Here is a 22,969-nt window from a genome sequence, read left to right as displayed (position 1 = left end):
GTTTAGAAAAATATATCTTCTTTGCTGAAGACAACTATATAGAGTTAATGTTTGAGCAAATAATAAAGTACTAAGGCACATGGCTTCAATAAGAGATTTAAGATTTATGTGTTTAGAAAGTACAAGAACATTCTTAGTATCACCAATTTATGACTTGAGAAACATGTTGTGGAAAAACCCTAAGCTGACTAGAAGTCATAACAAGCAACATAACACACTGCAACACTCAAGATCATGCAGTCAGTACTTGGTTTTAGTAATATAGGAGTACAGATGTAAAGATCTATTGCTTAATGATAATTTTCTCTGACAACTTTCTAAACATACTTAAGAATGACATGGTTCTTTAAACCCTCACATTTGACATTAAATGCCTTAAAACAAGTTTTTTTTTTTCCCTTAAAATACTCATAATGGGGAAAGAATGAAAAACAAAACACAAATCCTCCCATATCCTAAAGAATCTCATACTACTACTTCTCCCATGCACCCAGCACCAGAACAAAAGAACTACAGTCTCAAGCTGCACCAGGGGAGGTTTAGGCTGGATGTTAGGAAGAAGTTCTTCACAGAAAGAGTGATTGGCCATTGCAATGTGCTGCCCAGGGAGGTGATGGAGTCACCATCACTGGAGGTGTTTAGGAAGAGACTGGATGGGGTGCTTGGTGCCATGGTTTAGTTGATTAGTTAGTGTTGGGTGACAGGCTAGACTCAATGATCTCAAAGGTCTCTTCCAATCTGGTTTATTCTATTCTATACTTTTGTTATTAAAACTAATTTTTCTTACTGATTACCAGCTAGTGACCACTTTCCTAAGCTTCAGGATGCAAGTACAATTCTAGCTTTCATTTAACTAATTCACTGGTCATAGTTTACCCATCAGCTACAGCAATACAAGCATCACTGTCTCAGCAGTTTCAAAGGAACAGAAGTTATATTAATGTTTTTATTCCTGCCACTGTTCATGAAAAGCATAAATATGCTTCAGCAGTTTTAATTTTTCCCTTATAACACCTATACTAAACCCAGTTACATAATACAGGCAGAGTTTGTTTCTTTAATACACTGTGAACATTCCATCCCAGAGCATGCAAGAAGGGACAGAGGCCTCCTCACTGACACAGAATGCTCCAAACCGAGATAAGGGGGGAAAAATATTTTTGACCAAACTGCATGTTTCCTCTCAGCTGCCAATGGGACAGACTGTCATATCTCTCTTTCCTTGTACTGGTTTTTGTTCCTTAAAGATGAGCATCTTATTTGGAATCATCACTTTTAGTTGGAACAAAAGAATTATACAGGTTAATGAAAAAAAGTAAAAAAAAAACAACTATGAATTGGGCAACCCAGATGAGCACTCCAGTCTTCACTCTTGAGTGAAGTATCCCTCATGTATCAGGCCCAAAATCTTTGACAATTTTTATCATACCGTTACACAGCTGAAAGTCAGTGATTGCAGCTGTACTGTGCCAGGGGAGGTTTAGGCTGGATGTTGGGAAGAAAGAGTGATTTGCCATTGAAATGGGCTGCCCAGGGAGGTGGTGGAGTCACCATCACTGGAGGTGTTTAGGAAGAGACTGGATGAGGCACCTGGTGCCATGGTTTAGTTGATTAGATGGTGTTGGGTTGGACTTGATGATCTCAAAGGTCTGTTCCAACCTGGTTAATTCTATTCTATTCTGGCATTTATAATATATAATAAAAAACAAACAAAAAACCCCCCCAAAAAAACAAAAACACAAACCACAACATAACTTTATAGAAGTGTCTCAAATAACTCAAAAGGTTACTCAAGGGAAAGCAGAACACCTCCAAAAACATGAGCCTTCTCCCAAAAAAAGCTACATTGTATGAAAGCTCCACATCTGTTGAGATTGCATTACAAGAGCAGAATTTGTGTGGGTAGAATAATGCACTGTTTTTCCATTGCCAACACCTAAGTTATTCCCCCTGCAGTAGACAATGCTCTGTTCCATACTGGAAGCAAGGTACTTTATTGCCCAACCAAGGAAAAAATCCTATTGCTACCAGGACTCCTCACATGCTTTTACACCATGCAGTCTAAGGCACAAGGAAAGGTATTAAGGATGGGAGAAAGTTTCCATGGGAAACTTAAACATATTGCAAGATAAGACTATGTAGAAACTTGGAGTTAACATGCAAGAGGGGAACACATCTACTAAATTTTAGATTGTCAAGTTTTTCCCAGTCTTCAATCACGTAGACCATTTTGTGGGCTGTAAACATACTGATGCAACTAATCTGCAGCTTTCTACAGAGCAAAATTACTGTATGTTTTTGAAGCACAACAAATACCTGAAGTCATTTCCAACACAAAGGTATTTGGAGATAGGATAAATGACACAAAGTTCAGGTATGCTGCTACAGAGTCTGTCAAAAAAAATAGTGATAAATAGAACATAAACATAGTGCTGAGAATGTATTTCTCCCAAAACAGTTTGTAAGCAGAAACAATAATAAATTACTAGGGAGCAATGCATCTTACTACAGGAGAATATGTATTTTTTTAATACATTTGAACACAGAGAAGAATAATAAGCAGTTAGAAGTAAAAAAACAAACAACCACACAAACAACCACAAAAACCCACCAAAAAACCCCCACATCCTGCTTTATTAAAATCAATAATTACTGCACATCTACAATGAAAATAATAACACTTCTGTCCACTGCCATAGAAAAACATTTCATATTGAGATTAAAAATACTAATAACATGTCACCATGTGTTTAGGACCTAGTTTCACATTTGCAAACCATAAAGAGACCTATGGTTAGTTATCCCATTTTATGCATTCCTTCATTTGAAGGTTCTGAAATTTCACCACAAGACTGAATGCAAAGTACAGAGGTAAAGATACCAGAGTTTTTGCTCTGCTGTCTTGCCAGTCTTTATTCCAACATGTAACTCATTTTGAAGTTCTTACCAACTGGTACAATATTAGATATATACATGGGTTAAGAAAAGGACTACACAACTACATTTCAAACATACTTAAGTGAAGTCATACACAAGCCTATAAAACACTGAGTCTGTCAGTGAATTAAGCCACCCCACTAAGACAATCCACCAGAGTTCTCTCTTTGGCTTCAGTCCTACAAGTGACTTTTTGATTACACTACAGAAGTATGAAACATTTTCAAAGGCTCTCAAGTATCAACAGAATTTGATACACAAGTCATTTAAATGCTCTGAAATAATCCATTATATGCGGATTTTTCAGTGAAGGACACTTGCTTACAAGAACTGTATTTGCCTTGTTAGCCATGAAAGAGTAGGCTTTGATATTAATCTGCTCATGCTACTTTCAGGGCTCCTCTAACTAGGTTCTCCCTGTGAAGAACTGAAAACTTTCACAAGATATAAAACTTTCCATTACATGATCAGAATTCAGATGGGTTTCTTTCAGTCACAAGATTTTTCAATATTTCAACATGTACCAAAAGGCTAAACAATCTGAATGAGATAAACCCAGGAAGCTAAGATTGCAGTACACTCTTGGCTGAAAATCTCTATTGATTCATGATCTCTTATCAATGTAACTTTCTTTTTTTTCCACTTTTGTGCCCCAAGGTGCATAAACAAGTTTCAGCTATTTTATAATGACACATGAGAAGTAAAATAATTTTGAGTTCTTTCTTACTGAGAAGTAAAATAATTTTGAGTTCTTTCTTACTGTTTGTCCCCCAAAGCTGAAGTTTCATAGCAAACATCCCCTGCAACAAGAAAGCTGCACTCCATAGGTTGCACAGCATATGAAGAACCCTGACCTTTACTCTCAGGAAGTCACCATTCAAATGGTGCTCCTGTAAGTAGCAGGTGACATACCCAGTGGAGAGCATTCAGCATTCCCCATACACGCCTTCCATTCATAAATCTCCCCTTATAGCAAGATTACAAACAACTTGGTTTTCAATCTTCTATGCATTTTCCCCAACTTCATAACTAGACTTTTGCAGTTGGACTCATTTATAGGTCAGCTAGTTCAAGCCCCGCTGCAGCAAGCAGGGGCATCTCCTGGTCTATGTTGTATCACCTTTCTTTTCCCCAGCTACTTGGGGAAGTAATGCCATTTCAGGATTTTGAGTTATTACAGTGCAGAACACTCTGATTTATTAAGAACTGACAATTTCACATAATGTCAACATGATAAATTATGTTTCTAGTTTAAGGGGCTCTTAGTACAAATAAATATTTTCATATGACTGCTGTTCCAAATTTAGGTTTACCAAAATCGAAGTTTTAATGAAAAAGGCATTTATCTTATATTTTAGTCTCTTTATGGCAGTTCTGCAAAGCAGAATGTACATGGCTGGTATGTACAAATAATAATAAATTATATAAAGCTCACAGAAACAAGTAGAAAGATGCAAAAAAAAAAGAAACAAGCATTTCCTTACTTTTATAATCTTAGCAGTGCAACACTACAAGAAAGTGTTATACAATATGATGCCAAAACATAAATAAAACCTGTTGAGAAATACAACTAAGGAAACGCCATGCATGCTAAATCACAGAGGGGTTACTTAAGTGTTTTAGCTTAATAATCAAGCACACTATCAGCAGCAGTAAGTCTTATTAGGAAACAACTTTGCCATAAGCAAATTTGTTGAGCTAATTAGTGACCCACAAATCAAAACTCCCAAATTTCAGATTGATCTGCAGCAACTCATTTTCATATTTTAAGCATGCAAGTTCCATTAATACAAGTCAAACACTAGCTTACTCTTCTGAACTATATACTGCACTGCAGTATACTACACTGCACTGGTTAGGCCACACTCGAGTACTGTGTCCAATTCTGGGCCCTTCAGGCCCAGATGTTGACTTGCTGGAGCGTGTCCAGAGAAGGGCAACCAAGTTGGTGAGGGGCTTGGAACATAAGCCCTAAGAGGAGAGGCTGAGGGAGCTGGAATTGATTAGCCTGGAGAAGAGGAGGCTCAGGGGAGACCTTATTGCTCTCTACAAGTACCTGAAGGGAGGTTGTAGACAGGTGGGGGTTGGTCTCTTTTCCCAGGCAACCAGCACCAGAACAAGAGGACACAATCTCAAGCTGAGCCAGGGGAAGTTTAGTCTGTAGCTTAGGAAGAAGTTCTTCATAGAAAGAGTGGTTAGCCATTGGAATGGGCTTCCCAGGGAGATGGTGGAGTCACCATCACTGGAGGTGTTCAGGAGGAGACTTGATAGGGTACTTGGTTGCATGGTTTAGTTGGTTGGGTGGTGTTAGATGATAGGTTGGACACGATCTTGAAGGTCTCTTCCAACCTGGTTTATTCTATTCTATAAAGTCTACAAGCAGCCTGTTCTAAGTAAATAATCAGGATCTCAAACACCCTGAACATTACACTCCAAGATGCTAACTACTCCCTCAACATCTACAGTAAAATTTTAGAGTTCCGGTACTTGCCATTTAACACATCTAAGTGCTGGGTACTACACATTGGCCACAACAACCCCATGCAGTGCTACAGGCTGGGGTCAGAGTGGCTGGGGAGCAGCCAGGCAGAGAGGGACCCTGGGGGTACTTGTTGACAGTTGGCTGAACATGAGCCAGCAGTGTGCCCAGGTGGCCAAGAAGGCCAATGGCATCCTGGCCTCGATCTGGAATAGTGTGGCCATCAGGAGCAGGGAAGTCATTGTGCCCCTGTGCTCAGCACTGGTTAGGCCACACCTTGAGTCCTGTGTCCAGTTCTGGGCCCCTCAGTTTAAGAATGATGTTGACTTGCTGGAAGGTGTCCAGAGAAGGGCAACAAAGCTGGGGAGCAGTTTGGAGCACAAGCCCTATGAGGAGAGGCTGAGGGAGCTGGGGTTGATTAGCCTGGAGGAGGCTCAGGGGAGACCTTCTTGCTGTCTACAACTACCTGACGGGAGGTTGTAGCCAGGTGGGGCTTGGTCTCTTCTCCCAGGCAACCAGTGTCAGAAGAAGAGGACACAATCTCAAGCTGCACCAGGGGAGTTTAGGCTGGATGTTAGGAAGAAGTTCTTCACAGAAAGAGTGATTGCCCATTGGAATGTGCTGTCCAGGGAGGTGGTGGAGTCACCATCACTGGAGATGTTTAGGAAGAGGCTGGACAGGGTGCATGGTGCCATGGTTTAGTTGATTAGATGGTGTTGGGTGCTAGGTTGGATTTTATGCTCTCAAAGGTCTTTTCCAACCTGGTTAATTCTATTCTATTCTATAATGTGTACCTTGCTTTGTCGTAACACAATCACACTTAAGAAATAAGTGGGTTTTTTTTCTAACAAGTATGAGTTTAAGCAGTATGTGGGAAAGTCTGCAGGGTCTCTATAATTAACAAGATAGATCAAATTTTGTGCCTAGCCACTTGACATTTTCCTTATAAATTTATAACTACAGCCTTTATGCAAGTACAGCAGATCTAAAAATTAACAGCTGGAGGACAGAGAACAAGGTCACCCAAAATTGTTGAATCTGATTCTCTAACAAAAATCAAAATACCTAGTTTTTCTTTTTTTACTTCTGTGGACTTAAAGGAAAAGGTAACAATGAAATTAAAGGAAGAATCATAATGTGAACATGATTCACCCTCCCTACTTCCCACCTCCTTCAAAGTTTTGCCACAGTCTAAATTAATTCTGGAGTACAGATCCTTGTCATAGCCCCTCTCATATTGTGCCTCGAAAGCTCAGCACTGCTCTTCATGTGGCAGACCCCTAAATAAGAGTGCAACTACTGCAGAAGGCAGCTGTACACCTAGCTCACTTTTCTCTGCTACCCACAAGAAGCAAGCTGCTGCATGTGCTGTTCAGTGGACACCAAGGCAGAGAGAGAGGAGCATTTTTCAAACTGGGATTAAAATGTTAAATTGGGAAGAGACCCTCAATGCATTGTGCCCTTCTCCTCTTTCACACAGTGCACTTCACAGGTCTCAGTCAATTGTGTTTCAGTTACTAGGGTACAAAGAAATCAGCACATACGTTTTGCTTTAAAGTTCAAGGGTTTTAAATACTTAATGGAAAAAATAATCCTTCATCCCATGACAGGACAAGAAAACCTTTACACAAATTGGTATTTTGGCTTTTCCATCTTTGGTGATGCAGATTAATGCAGTCATCTTCACAACTGTCATTTCCACAAGGTAACTTTTATTACTTTCTAAGTGTTCAAAGTAGACACAAACACACACAAGGGTATCAACAGCACTCACAGAAACCATTATCATAGTATCATAGTATCATTCAGGGTCGGAAGGGACCACAAGGATCATCTAGTTCCAACGCCCCTGCCATGGGCAGGGACACCCCACACTAGATCAGCCTGGCCAGAGCCTCATCCAGCCTGGGCTTAAACACCCCCAGGGACGGGGCCTCGACCACCTCCCTGGACAACCCATTCCAGGGCTTCACCACTCTCATGGTGAAGAACTTCCTCCTCACATCCAGCCTGAATCTCCCCACCTCCAGCTTCATTCCATTCCCCCTTGTCCTATCACTAATAGTATCATATTATTATGCTATTCTCACAATTTTCCTATTTTGAAATAACATGCAGAAAGTGTGGGAACACACCTCAACTTCTTATCTTCCTCTGCTAATAAAGACAAGGGATAAATCACAATCAATGCACTTATATTTCTTCTAATTCAGATAGTGGGAAATCAGTTAAATATTTCATTTGCATGCATGCAGAGCAAAAAGCAAAGGCTCTTCATTAGAATAGAATAGAATTAACCAGGCTGGAAAAGACCTTTGAGATCGAGTCCAACCTATTATCCAACACTATCTAATCAACTAAACCATGGCACCAAGCACCCCATCAAGTTTCTTCCTAAACATCTCCAGTGATGGTGACTCCATCACCTCCCTGGGCAGCATATTCCAATGGGCAATCACTCTTTCTGTGAAGAGCTGCTTCTTAACATCCAGCCTAAACCTCCCCTGGCACGCTAGAGACTGCGTCCTCTTCTTCTGTCACAGGTTGCCTGGGAGAAGAGACCAACCCCCACCTGGCTATAACCTCCCTTCAGGTAGGTGTAGAGAGCAATAAGGCCTGCCCTGAGCCTCCTCTTCTCCAGGCTAAGCAACCCCAGCTCACTCAGCCTCTCTGCAAAGGGCTTGCGCTCCAAACCCCTCACCAGCTGGGTGAGGGGTTTGTTTCCCTTCACTGGATATGTTAGATCAGCTTTTTATGCATTTCTGAAGTTAAGCTTAGGCAAAGGCACACTAACGAAGCAAAGAGTGATCATTAGAGTAGGTAATAAGAAAATGAGCCCCATAATATTACCTCATCTTGAGCTCTCATCCAAGCCACATGTAACCTTCCCAGTATACAAGGAGAACAAGCGAGGTTTAACTACCTAACCACTGTGACAGGCTGCAGCTGCAAACTGCTTCATTAACTATGAAGATTAATGTTGAATCTTATATAGAAGCAGGAGTTAAAATAATTTTTTAAAATTAAGCAAGCAAGCAACAGTATCAGCACATAACCCTTCAGTCATTCTTAGTCTCCAAGAAAAATACTTAAAAGGCAAATTAATGTTTCCATGTTTCTGCTTGACTTCAGGCTTTAAATCATACATCTCTGCAGCTTCTTCAGCTGCGCCCTTAACTCGTGGAAGACCCCTTCTGAAAGGAGGCCACACAATTCTTCTCTCACTCTCCACTTCCACCAAAGCACCACCAGAGTCTGGAAAATAACGCGGCAGGTTACACAGTTTCCAGAAAAGTAAAGCATCTCCAACTATGAAACTAATTAATAGCAAAAATGTAAATTATGAACTTCACACACATTTGTCACTGGCCTCCCTTACTTCCCAATACTTTTGTTTAATGTCCTATTCCCTGCAAACAGCAGACTAGCAAATGAAAACTTTGGATTTTTAGCTCTCTAAACATCATCTTTATCAAGAAAGTTTATATAGACATTTTTGTTCTCTTAGGGGAAGGTAAAATGCTATCTACACACTTTTAAAGAAAATGTTTACTCTTGACTAATTCAACTAGACTCAAAGTGAATTAAACATCTGTAGCTACTGTTAATGGTACAAATTGAAGTAGGAGTTTCTGTCTCTTGTGGTAAGGATAATACCACATTCAGTGTTTGCTATGTATTGTGCTACATATTTTTAGCAGAAACAACAGGTTCTGAAAAACATCTACAGTTGAAAACAGAGAAACATGAACTCAGGCCATCTGTCCAGCTAGCTAGAAGAAGACACTTGTCATTCATGTTCTGGTAGTACTTTTGTTGCAGTCATGATGACCTAAGGATATAGGCAAGATTGATTCTGGAGACAGAATTAATATTTAGACATAGAAAAGCAGACCAGCTTCCCCAAATACTGAAGAGCCTGTGCTTTCAAAAGCTGGTCTACTTTTCCCAAACTAGGTACTCAGTTATTCTACTAAAAAGGTAACCTCTACCTTCAGAATTTGTCCTACATAGATGATAAGAGACAAGAAAGCTAAGCAGAAGAACAGAAAGCACCACTGCTTAAACAGATAATAAATTCCAAACTGAAGATCATGTACACCATTTCCCTTGCTGTCTTCTTAACTGCTTCCATGGACACCCAAAGAATATCAAGTCTCTGAAGCTTCTGTTTGAGTCACCATCTCATTACATCCTATTAAAAATTATACAAATCTATTTGGACCATAAATTAACTAAAGTATTTATGTTAGGGTAGCCTTAAGTAGTCCTGAATAAAAGCAATTTTAAAAAATCTCTAATTTTAGTTCTATGACATTCACACCAGGAAAATTAGAACAGTCAAAATCACATTCAAAATAAAAATGTTTCTTTTAGATCTGTTTTTTTTTCTGAAGGGTGATAAATACATGAGCATTTTTCTCTGCTCCAGTGAATCATTAGCTACACAATTTATCTACACGAATGCTGCCAAAGCCATTTCAGTTTTTATAATTCTGTATCAAAAGTTGTTGAAATTAGTTACATATGTGTGCATATATATAAAAATATGAATCCACATGCAATTTCAACATTTCCAACCACACCATAAAGACTACTTTAAAGGAATAGAATAGAATAGAATAGACCAGACCAGACCAGACCAGGTTGGAAGAGACCTTCAAGATCATCACCTCCAACCTATCATCCAACACCATCTAATCAACTAAACCATGCAACCAAGTACCCTATCAAGTCTCCTCCTAAACACCTCCAATGACGATGACTCCACAACCTCCCTGGGCAGCATATTCCGATGGGCAATCACTCTCTCTGTGAAGAATTTCTTCCTAACATCCAGTCTGAACCTCCCCCGGTGCAGCTTGAGACTGTGTCCTCTTGTTCTGGTGCTGGTTGCCTGGGAGAAGAGACCAACCCCCACCTGGCTACAACCTGCCTTCAGGCAGTTGTAGACAGCAATAAGGTCTCCCCTGAGCCTCCTCTTCTCCAGGCTAATCAACCCCAGCTCCCTCAGCCTCAAACATGATACTAACAGAAGTCAGAAACCCGCTAATACATCAACAAACTGGAACAATGACAGAAAGAATGCTAATAAGAAAACAACTAAATCCCTTCCCATCTCAATGGCATCTAAGAGTGTCCTGGGAACCTCATCTGAGAAAAAAAAAATAAAACAAAGAAAATAGCAACCTCTGAAAGCTGTAGCATTAAACATCTCAAAGTCCTGGTCTAGATCATCTTAGTTTGGGTTTCAAATTAAAGCAGTTTGAAAAGCAAACAGTAATTCCAGTTATCTGAATTTTGTATGCACTTCAGAAGACATGTTAGCTCAAGCAACTGAATTTGAACCTGCAATGCTATGGTTCTTACTATGCCAAAACAAGGGGGGACTTACAGTACTTCAGTTTACTTGGAAAGAATAATATATCAGTTTAGTTTATTGTACAATGACATCCATCACATGGTCTTCCTTTACCTTTTGGATCTGTCTTTATAAGCCACGTAAGCAGGACAGGAAGTGTTAATTATTCACCAGAAAGATTTCTGGTCTTTCCTGAATTAGTCACAGGAGAACATTAATAGTCAAAGGAGAGACTGCATCACAGAATAATGGATAATGATGGGGTCCTATGTTCAAGAGAGTGCTGCAAAACCACCTGAGACTTGCAGATGTGTGATGCAGGCGGTTATTGCTCTTCTAATTGCATAGCAACTCTTCTGATTAAAAGAGACTCCTTCCACCCACCACAAACACTTCCTTCTACATGAACATCCTTGGAGACAACATATCAATGGGGCGGTATCGTCCCAGAGCAAGTTCTGATTTAAGAACAGCTCTCTCTAAAGGACAGAACTAGAGAACCTGCCAATACTCCTGGCTACCATGTCTTTCATTCAAGGTTTCTAAAGCACTGTGAAATTAAAAGAAGAGTGATAGATGATTCACCTAGGAAGAAAAGCACACAAAGGGAAAAGCATGGACCAATTACCACACGGCATAAGCAGCCAAAGTAACAGTAAATCCTTTTCAAACATAAATGTCAAGGAAAGGATTTTCATTTAAAAAAAAAAGAAACATGACACTACCTTTGTCTTTATGCATTTATAGACTCTAACCTCTTGTAATAAATGTAAGCTGCATTAATAAATAAAAAAAAAAGAAAAAAAGGCCAACACTAGAGCACAATGTCTGTATGTTTGGACATTCACCATTATATACGTGGTGACAATTCTAATTCTGGAAAAGGAATGTACTCTAAAATAGGCATGTTAGAAGTATCACAAACACTACACGTATGACAACGCCTGAAGTTATAAGCAGAGTTAATTCATTTTCTTAAACAAACTGAGGAGTATATTTGCACCATCTTCATTATTTATTTCCAAAGAAAGTTTCATTTCGATTATTTCCACATATAGTATTAGTTACAAACCCTCACACCACTAAACGGTATTTGAAGCACTCAAATGCTTTTATTAAAGGAGCTAACATCTGGGGAAGTACTGAATAGGTAGAAATAGTAAAAGTACTTTATCACTTACAGCATAGCTGACAGCTCATCCACACATCTATGTATGAATGAAGAAATAAGATTTCACTCATTCCAACAAGCTGCTGTATTTTAGACCCTCTGAAATTCTAAGCATTTTTAAAGATTAAGTCATGCTTTCCATGTCAATTTTTTCCTATTAAAAATTGTATAATTAGACTAACATACTGGCACATTAAAATTGGACATAATACAGAAATACACCATGTTAAAACTACTTTGACTCCTTCAAAGGAGCACATAGCCAAAAGCTGATTTTAAAAATATAAGATTTTAAATGTATTAACTTGTTAACAACTCAAGGGAACACTTGAAACCTGTCTGCATGAATAAGCAAGCATTTGTTGACACACAATTTTAGAAACCATTATTGTCCATTAGTTCACTGAAGATTACTTTAGAAAAGGTAACACTAAGACATGAACAAGCATTACTGCATCTGACACTAATGGCTCTTCTTGCAAACTAGTGCCAGCAATACTTCACCTTCCTCCAGATTAAAATGAATTTTATTGAGTAATATTAGATACTTGTTAAAAGAACAAAGTTAATTGATTTATCAAAAACCTAGGCTCCTCAATATTGACATTATTGCGGACCAGAACAGCATCTAATCAACAGTTAGCAGGACAATACAATTTCCAGTACTGCAGAATTCATGCTAAATGACAGAATTCTGCCTACTTTATATATACAACTTCCTCTGAGATACTTCTAACAACATATAATTAGAGATCAAAATGCTGTTATGGTGACAGGGTTGATCTCACTAACAGTCATACTGTGAAGGCCAGTTGCGTTTCAGCAATTAAGTCAGTGAGGACATGACTTTGGATTCTGCTTTTCCAAGCACACAGTTTGGAGGTTATCATGGAACTAGCCTGGTTTGTTTTTTTACATTCAATCAAGCACAAGTTAAATATATACATTGCTAAAACAGGCCCTCAAATTAAACAACTCAACAAGCATCAGATACTACGCAGACTAAAGAGCTAGAAAGTATAGAGAATTGTCAAAGTGACTTCTTTTTCTCTGTTTGTCTGACAGCTTATTAAAACTACTTTAGGAAAAGCAGTTTATGCCTCTGTTTAAAATTTTTAATCATTTCTTGTTAGGCTCTTTACATTAAATAAGCATTGGAAATCCAACACTAGCCAAATTTATTAAAGGACATAATGCCAATTAAAGTAATTAAGAAAATTAATTCCTTTAAACCGCTAATAAAAATGCAACAAAATTTAGAAACTGAAATTTATCTTTGTCCCATTCACCTCCACTGTTCAAGGTCAGAGCATATGATGGCCAAATTAAACAGAAGGAATTGAACAGGATACCTACAATTCTTTCATAAATAACACAGGACAGCATTCCCTGCTTCAGGGAAGACCCCAAAGGACAGATTAAAGGCAAACCCCCATCAATTTCCTAATACAACTTCTTTGTACACTGCACTGCCCTTACCACAATGCTACGACTCAGATGAAACAGACAGAGAAATTGAACACACAACTGCAAGTGTCTTCTTTCTCCAACTCATGAAATACTGTAACTTTTCAATTAATACATTTTCCTGAGTACAGGTAAAGAATAATTTAGAGCAACTGGACCTATGTATTATGATATGCTCTCTGACTTCCAAGTTATGAGAATTAAAATGTATTTAAAGGAAAAAAAGGTTGAAACACCACATTCCTTAAGCATATCAACTTCTTGCCAATTCAAATAAAAGATCCATCCCCACTATGAAAGAGAAGTGTTATATCAAAATCTTAAATTTGAAGATGATTCAGCATTGTTGCAGAACCTAAAAATCCCAATCCACTTCTACTGTATGTTCATGTCCACAGTCTAAAACCATTGGTCACGGTCACCCACACAAAGGTTTCATTTTCAGAAGTGTTTTTCATTTATTGCATATAGTGTCCTCAACAGTAGTTTCTTACGTGGCCTTCTCAGTGTCCTGAGAAGATGCCTTTCTAAATATCTGCAACTGCTGCGGCCTAAGTCCCTTTACAAATCTGACATCTAGGTAAGTCAATTCATGCTGCAGTTATTCCCTGATTTTTAGTTCTTCCAAAACCGGGGAAGGGGACTCCATGTTTGTGAACACTGCCTATACAGGAAGGACTTTTGCCATTTGTGAAAAGGAAAGGAGACAAAACCCAGGAAAACAGATGTACTTGCTCAAACTGAATATAAAAATTATCTCCAAGATCCAAATAAGGTTTTCAGTAGAATCAAGATGAACTATTGTCCAAGAACATTCACAAGACACTTTAAGATACAAAGTTAGCCAGTGAAGGCTGTATATTTGAGAAGATACAGAAGCACTGTGAAATTTTAAACTTCTAAGAATATAAGCAGTATTTTGCTGAGAAAATGTAGCACATTCATACCAAAAGCATCCTAAAGAAGCCTGTGTCTATTTATACACACAAACTTCTAATTTAAAGTAATTTTAAGATGAGATAATAATCGGTGTATCATGTCAGTGAAAATATTCAAGTCAATACCAAACATCTCCAATGAACATATCTATCAAGGACCATTTTCTCAAGTTAATGTTTAGCATCACTGATTTCAGTATCTTCAAGGAAGTAGTGAGTCATGATGCTTCCATCAATTCCAGACTTGAGCTCTCCAAGCTCAACATGCTTCACCAGCATTACCACTTCAATGAAGTTCGACATAGTGGTTCAAATTTATGCAATTAAAAACAGCAGAAGTAGTTCCTTAAATCTGATACCTATACTACAACCCTCTAACAGAATGCTCTTACTATTAGAAGCTTTTGAAGGCCCAAAACACGTTCAATAAACTGAAGCAACATACAAAACACAACATATCTAGGTTACCTTACATTAACACTTTACTAACTAGCATTAAGACAGACACTTCACAGCAGTAACTGTGGAACAATTATTAGCACTGCCCAAATCACAGTACCTTTCACTAACCACAGTTTACATGAAGAAGGTACAGCCTGACAAGAAGATAGAAAGAAATCTGAGAGGTGACCTAGACACAGTAATTTCTATCTCCTCCAAACTTCAGAAAACTTTCTTGTTTGTTCCAGCTATGACACTGAATTTCACTCTGACAAAAAGAGTTACAGTAAGATTAAGAAGTGCTGGATATGCCTGTCTATAATCAGCACAGCACTCATTTGCAATGACAAAATATTTCTAAAACATTTTATCTAAGGAATTTGAATAAATTCATGGTGTAAGCATTTGTTTTCTCAAATTCTGGCTTCACTGGAGAAGTGAACAGACCTTTTTAATCAAGCAAGCCTATTTCTGGATTGTATTAAACCAAACACCCTCATACACCAGCTGTCTGAATTTATTAAATTCTTAGAATTATCACACAGCAACATTAAAAGAAACAGAATCAATTGCCTTTTTTTTTTTTTTCTTTCCCCAGAAAGAGAATGGTTAAATTATGGAACTACTTGCTGCAGGATCTTGTGAGGGTCAAGAATACACATGGATTCATCAAGTCGTTACACAAATTCATAAAAAAAATAGGTAAAACCTGCTAAACCATAAATCTATAAAACAGATGACAACCTTATGTCAGACTGCCAGAAGCAAAGGAGGTATACCAAGATAAGCATCACTGCATGCTTGCTCTGTCCTTATGCTTATTCACTCGGCATCACTTATCACTCAAAACAGAAACAGGGCTGGATGCATCTTTGGTCTGATCCAGAACAGCTGTTTTTCATTAAGTAACAAAAATCTTCTCTCTGTTTTGTCAATTCTATTAAATACTGCTAAAGAAAGTATTGTTTTCACATTCCTAGAAAAGAGCTTATTACAGTTAAAGTAATAAATCCAGTTCATCTGCTTTTACTTTGAGTGCCAATAACCTCTACTCCTAAATGTAAGCTCTGCAGCAAACAGAAAACTTAGTCATGATCCAAAATGCGGTACCTCACAACCAGCGTTGCAAGAGGCAATTGCTCACTATACAAAAAAATTAGAAGAACATCTCTCTTTCCAATTTAGTTGAGCTGTTCTTCTAGTTCTACTATGACTGAGTGAAATCACAAAAACCTCACAATTTATGACTCTCCATTCTGCACATTCTTATTCAAGCAGGGAACATGACAAAGTTCAATTCTGCACCACTACCACCACTTTCTTCTCAGACAGAAGTTTCTCCATGTCTCATAATTCTCAATATTTTCCAAAATTAAGACCCAAGTATAAAATTCCAGTGTTTGTCCAATGCCTGCTACCATCCTCTGTAGCACTTCCTAAGAATCATAGAATAGCTTAAATTGGAAGGCCATGGGCAGGGAGGTTAGAGTAGATGATCAAGGTGCCTTCCAATTTAAGCTGTTCTATGATTCTTGTTTGCTTCTTGCTTGTCCCATGGGCAGGGACACCTCTCAACTAGACTTGGTTGCTGAAGGCCTCATCCAACCCGGCCTTGAATCCCTCCAGGGAGGGGACATCCACTGCCACTCTGGGCAACCTATTCCAGAGTCTCACCACCCTCATACTGAAGAAATTCTCCCTAAAATCTAGTCTAAACCTAATCTCCCTCAGCATAAAACCATCCCACTTTGTCCTATTGCTAGACACCCTTATAAGAAATCCCTCTCCAGCTTTCCTGTAGGCTCCTTTCAGGGATTGGAAGGCAGCTGCTACGTCTCCCCAGAGTCTTCTCCTCTTTAGGCTGAACAAGCCCAGCTCCCTCAGCCTATCCTCATAGTGGAAGTGTTCCAGCCCTTGGATCATCCTTGTGGCTGCATAACATAAGAAAGCACAATATTCAAGTATTTTTAAGCAAAACAAAGACCACAGTAGGCAAATTATGTGTTTCCAACCAACTGCAGTTTCGTGTGATCAATAGCCTACAAATATTTGCAATAAATAAAAGCAAACAAGCTTTTACTTTACTCACAAAAAAATGGCTTAGGTCTTGTAGCATTAACCTTCATAAAACCTAAGTGTTGTTAATTTATTGATTTAAATCAATTTATCACTTCAGAGGGAAGAACTGACATTTCTGATCATCACACACTAACTGCAGAGAAAACCTGCCTCTCAGAAAGCAATACCCATCCACAGCTATCCAAAAGCAATTCATTTCATGCTCACAGCTCACCATTCACTCAGGACCTTAGTTAACACTGAGATCTAATAAACAATAACCTATTTGGTAGCATATATATGGTCTTGCATAAACTGACATGGCTTATTCTAGCATGTGATCCAATGCTCCAGTAAGCGAAAGCCTGGCTAAAGAACCACATGATCCAAGTCCAGTGACAGCTAATTCTCAGAGGGAAAGGTATGTATTTCAACAGTTTACTTAAGCCTCATTAAAGAGCACCTATATGAAGATTCAACAATTACTAAATGAGAAGTAGGTTTATGAAGCCAATATCCATTCATGATGACCTACAAAACCTATGAGATAACTAAATATTTATTAAAAGGATAGTCACTCAAAGTTCCCATGGAGTGAACAGCTGTAATGACCAAAAAAAGACAGGAAGGAAAAGACTAAGCAGAGAATAGTCTTCTTAATAGCATGCACATACATGTGTGTATGTGTATACACATATATATACACATTCATAGTCATTATTTGTTTAGAAACTAAAAGCAAACTTTGATGATATAAAGTCACAAACTAATCATGCTTACATCAAATGATTCACTGTTTGATCAAATGTTTAATTTTAGCAAACAAAACTGAGAAGACAGAAGGATTGGCATGGCAGGGACCTGGCAATAACATAAGCAACTGGAAAATCCAGACTCAGAAATAAACTTTGGATTGGGCCTGCACAGAATGCTTGGGGCAGAGTGTCTCATCGTAACATATGATGCATGCAGTGTCAGAGAAAGGCAGAACAAATGGTAACATCCTCCAAAACCCTGCTGGCATGTTCTCAAACGATACTGCCATCAGTTTTAGCTGACTATAGCACCTTATATTTGCCAGAAATAAGATGAGATGAAACTAATCATACTGTGTTTTCAATCAACTTCCCGCTGGCTGCCACCATTTCAAGAATGGAATTAATTTGTTTTACATCCATTAATTTGTTTTACATCCATTCACATATTTCCGCCTTTTCTGTTTCTAAGGCTCTGAATTCAAAAGTATGTCTGGACCATAAGAAAAATAAGCAGTAATCACTACAGCACAAATTGTAAAAGCATTAACCTCTCTGAAATACATCTTCACAGTATATGCTTCTAACAGCCAAGGAGTATTTTAATCTTACAAGTCTCACTTATGCATGTAACTATTTAATAGCAAAAGCCCCAGACCTTTGATGAGCTCTACACAAGTAAAACCTTTGTGGAGTCCTTTAAAATCCAATGGGGAACTGCCACCATGTAGCTCATTAAAGGATCGTGCCTCACCTCTAATATGCAAAATGGCTTAATTGGAATATATACAGATAGTGGTATTTTCACGTATTTATTAACTTAAGGTTTAGAATTGTATATAGGTTGTAAAATCTAAGTTTCACAAACTTTCAGGTTTATGAAACAACATTACATGGTCTGTTAAAAAGGAAAAGCAATTTTTTTCCATATCATAAGAAGTTAAGCACAGCACTAATTCTAGATGAAGTAACCCGAAATATCAACTTACATACTGCACCCTTCCCACTCTTCGTACACTAAGACTACTCTAATAAAAACCAAGATATTTATAACTGACTGAAGTTGAAGACATAAAAATAGGAAGAATGGCAAGCAAGGTATTTCCAAACAGTAAGTTCTGTGAATTCTTCATAAATAAGATGAAGAGAGATGAGGTTTCCCGATTCAGATTATCCAGGTAACTGAAATAATTCTGTAAAACTTAAAGATCTCAGTGGTCCATTTGAACTTTGAGTAAAACTGACAGCTTGGACATTCTAAAAAGGGCAAGTCTGCAGAAGACTTAAGGACAGATTCCATGATCTTCAACAAAAGGAAAGCAAACATTAGCCATTGACCTTAAGCAAATGTTTCAGAAGTTCTGAACAGTCTTAGTCTTTTCTTTCAGCAGCCCATTTTTCAGTCTCTCAGATCTTAAAACATCAAGAGTTTAGTAGTTCTGCAGTCACTAGAAATTCTTGAAACCTACAGGATCTGAATTCCTAATATAAACCCCAGCCTTTTAAAACAAGAACCCTTCCAACTTTAATACAGTAATATATACCCATTTTCTCCTGTACTCTCTTTGCATGCCACTGCTATCCACATGCATCACAGGAGCTACTTCTGTCCTTGCTCACCAATAGCCAAGTTTTAGCCCAGAAATCCACAAATTACTTCAATTTTAATGCTTCTTCCAGTACTTTCTGTAGGACTTCTTATCTTTGTGGGTCACTGAAGAAAGTGGACATGTTACTGTAAACAGTCCTGGCTAAATATTACATAATATGAATAATAATAATGAAAAAAAAAAAACACCACAACTTTTACAATTGGCAAAATCTAGACCTTATTATCTGACTCACTGACCCCAGTTGTTCTGCTACCCACACGGTTTGGACTCACCCAACAACCACCATGAAAGGATTTTTAGGGTGTCAGGTAATGATAGGACTAGGGGGAATGGGAAAAAAAAAATAGAAATGGGTAGATTCAGATTGGATATTAGGAAGAAATTCTTCACCATGAGGGTGGTGAGACACTGGAACAGGTTGCCCAGGGAGGTGGCAGAAGCCCCATCCCTGGAGGTTTTTAAGGACAGGCTGGATGTAACTCTGGGCAATCTGATCTAGTGTGAGGTGTCTCTGCCCATGGCAGGGGGGTTGGAACTAAATGATCCTTGAGGTCACTATCAACCCTAACAATTCTATGTTTCTCAACCATTAGACCAATGGTGACTGGGAAACAAAGCCACACTATTCCTCTACATTACTTACAAATTTCATAGAAACTACTATATTAAACTAAATGTTTCAGAACTCTTCATAGCCTTAAATATTCTGGAGATAAAGAGCCAATATGGCCCTGCTATTTCAAAACATGACTTGACAGACCTACCAAAGTGACACAAAAATCACAGACAAGACTCCATCCAAAGGCATGTTTCTGCTAGTAACCCTAGCTGACACCTAGAGAAGAATTCTAGCTTCAGATGCATATCTTTTTGCCATCATGATTTACTTTCAACAGAAAGCTGATATAAACCTGTGACCCCTCAAGTACTCCTACCAATGCAACTTCACTAGAAGGGCATGTCTACATAGATTTACCAGCTGATCATTTTTTCAAGCCCTTGCAAATAAGGGCAAGAATAAAAAATAAGTAAGGACAAGAAGGTTTCTTCAGAATTGAGAAGTACAACAAACTGTTAACACTCTGGAAGGTGACTGCACAGGTTTGGGGTTTGCTGGGTTTTGTTTGTGGAGTTTTTTTAAGTGAAAAACTAGATACACAGTTTCCCACGGTGTATTGAAAGGCACTGGGCAGATGCTTAAACTGAAAAAACAGATTAATTTATTCACTGTATTAGTGGATGAAGCAAGGTTTTTTTTCACAGTGCTGTCTTTCAAAAATATCTTGCAAGAAACAATAATGCATGCATGACACATCGAGGTGGGAAAAAAAAAGCACACGTGTTTGTGCAAAGGAAATGTATGATAAAAAAGAGGAAAAAAAAGTAACACCATTAAAGGCAATAGGTTTTCTCGAGAGCCTCCTGTCATTGCTAAAGCATCACACTGAACTAGCCAAGAAGTTCAGACCAAAGAAAAAGTTAATTTTCTATTTTCCTGCAACTCTCCTTTTGCATCCGAATCATGTTACAGTAATCAGTATGCTACACTAGAAAAGCAGTACCTTGATTTCTGCTACGTTACAGAAAATATCAGGCCCAAAGATGGGAGCCTGACAAAAGGAAAATTAATAAAATCATTTACTGTATATTTATAATCTGTCTTTCAAGATCACTCCCAGCAGGGCCATGGCATTTGTTGCAGTTCAGGCTTCTGTCATAACTCAAAAGTGTGATTTCATTTTAAATCCTGCCACTCCAATAAACCAACCAAATGCACAGTGACATCACTAAATCACTCTTAATGCACCTCTTCCCAGCCTCCCTTTCCCCAGAGTATCTTAAATCGTATGACATAAATCTGAAGAAGGTACAATCACAGACAAATGTAAATCTCAGGTGGGTCCTCAAAAGTCTATTTAATCACATATTTTTTGAATTTTCCATAAAGAAGAACATTAGGGACTAATGTCCCTGTGATACACTTTATCATCACGTGTATCTGCAAGTACACCGTCTGCCCTGATACGTCTAATTTACAATAAAATAAAATAAATCAGTAACTGCAACGTCCTCAGAAGACACGATCACAGAGGCAGGTGGTAAAGCAGTAGAGGAGTTTACAAAGGAACAAGGCTTACTTTTTTTTTTGTTTTTTCCTACCTCTGGCTAACAGGAATGACCTGACTTCTTTCTAAAAAAGGATCAGCCAACAGCTAACAAGAACCTTATCTGTTATCAGCCCCCCTGCCTTCAAAGAGCTGGGGAAAGAAGCGTATTTTTGTCCTTATCCTTTCCCCTTCATTAGTTATGCTGCCCTACGCTGACCTGCATTTATAGCAACGACAGCTTCCCGTTGCCCGGTGGAGGGCCGGGATGTGTCGGGCACCCAGCTCCTGGACACCAAGCCGGGCAGCCAAGGGCCCGCATTACTCATCTGCGCCTCTGAGAAGCTAAAGGCAGGCCCAGGAGCACAGCCCGCAGACGACTGCCACCCCGCAGCCCCAGAGGAGCAGCCGCTCCAGGAAACCTGCGCGTCTGTGGAAGCGAGCAGGCCTACCCCCGCCGAGGTGCCCGAGCGGCGGGGGAGGCTGCGGGGCTGCCGCTCGCAGCCAGGCCGTCCGTGTGTCCCGGCCAACAGCGCGTCCGGGAGGAACGCAGCCACCTCCCCCCCGGTCACCCACTGTCTCTAAGCCAGAAACGGCTGCCAGCCTAGCCTGGGCCCTCCGGGACGCCCCACACCCCACCACAAGCAGGAAAACCGGGGGGGACACCCCTCTCCCCGACTGGGCACCCACTGCGACCCGCCCAGAAGGGACCAGCGGCCGCCCGCACCCCAGGATGGGCACCCCCATGAGAGGCCCGAGTCCCAGAATACGGTCTGGACCGGCGCCCCGGCCGACCTCTCCATTAAGCCTGACCAGACCAGGCCCGGGGCCCTGCCCCCGCCTGGTCGAGGCCCCCCACTGCCTCGCCCTTCGCCGCGCTACCCGCCCCCCTCCCCGCGCCGGGCCAGGCCGGGCCGAGCCAGCTGCAACCCAGCCCCCGCCTCGTCCTCGGCCCTGACTTACCCCCAGAAGCCGCAGGGGCAGCGCGGTGGCAGGCTGGGCGCTTTGCTGCGCTCGCTGCCGGCGTCTCCCATGGCGGGGCCGGTGCGCTGGGCGGCGGGAGCGGTGGGCGGGGGGGCGCGGGGCTCCCAGCCGGGATTCCAGGCCGGTCAGCTGGAGCCGGACGCGACCACTAGGGAGGCTGTGGAGGGGAGGGAGCGGGAGAGGGGTGGCCGCACCCTACCGGCCGGGCCCCCAGGGGAACGGGGACGCGGCGCAGAGCTCTCTGCGACTACCCTCTCTGCCCCTCGGTTTCTGTGACGACCCCGCTTGTCACAGTGGGGCGCGCCCACCCTCCCCCACCACCTGGCCCCTGACTCAACAATGCGTGTTTCCCCCTCCCTCCGGCGCCTTGCCTCCCCCTGTCCTGAGCGGGATGGTTTCGCCAGCACACCGGATCAGCTGGGAATGGCATACACCATAGCTCAACCTCGGGGGGATTGGCTTAGATCAGGGCCGGGAACTAGGAAAGAAGCAAGTCCACAAAGCCTCCCTAGTCTTGAGAAGGGAACATCTGCTCTATACGGAGGCTTAGGTGCGTCTGAGGCTTGCAAGAGCTACCCGAAGCCGTTGGCCACTTGTGTCTCTACCCTCACGTTAGGCGCATAGTGGTACAGCCAGAGAAGACGAGTTGGGTGGAGGTG

The 22,969-nt window shown here is 40.3% G+C and overlaps 1 protein-coding gene across 2 annotated transcripts in view; it reads right to left on the bottom strand.

The window, feature by feature from the left end:
- The window catches only part of ZFAND3 (zinc finger AN1-type containing 3), a 163,999-nt gene extending 141,557 nt beyond the window's left edge, over positions 1-22,442 (bottom strand). Inside the window, exon 1 of one of the 2 annotated variants that reach the window (XM_068157530.1) lies at positions 22,290-22,442. In XM_068157530.1, coding sequence (XP_068013631.1) covers positions 22,290-22,360 — 71 coding nt within the window. In that variant the 5' untranslated portion in view covers positions 22,361-22,442. The remainder of the gene's footprint in view (positions 1-22,289) is intronic. The other variant, XM_068157538.1, reaches the window with a different exon arrangement.
- Between the last annotated feature and the right edge of the window lie 527 nt (positions 22,443-22,969).

Source organism: Melanerpes formicivorus, unplaced genomic scaffold, assembly GCF_026170545.1.
Source record: "Melanerpes formicivorus ecotype bairdi unplaced genomic scaffold, bMelFor1.0.p_v2 SCAF_2, whole genome shotgun sequence".
NCBI classification, from domain to species: Eukaryota; Metazoa; Chordata; class Aves; order Piciformes; family Picidae; genus Melanerpes; species Melanerpes formicivorus.
Note: the sequence above shows the minus strand (reverse complement) of the source record. Positions and strands in the feature narration are given on the sequence as shown.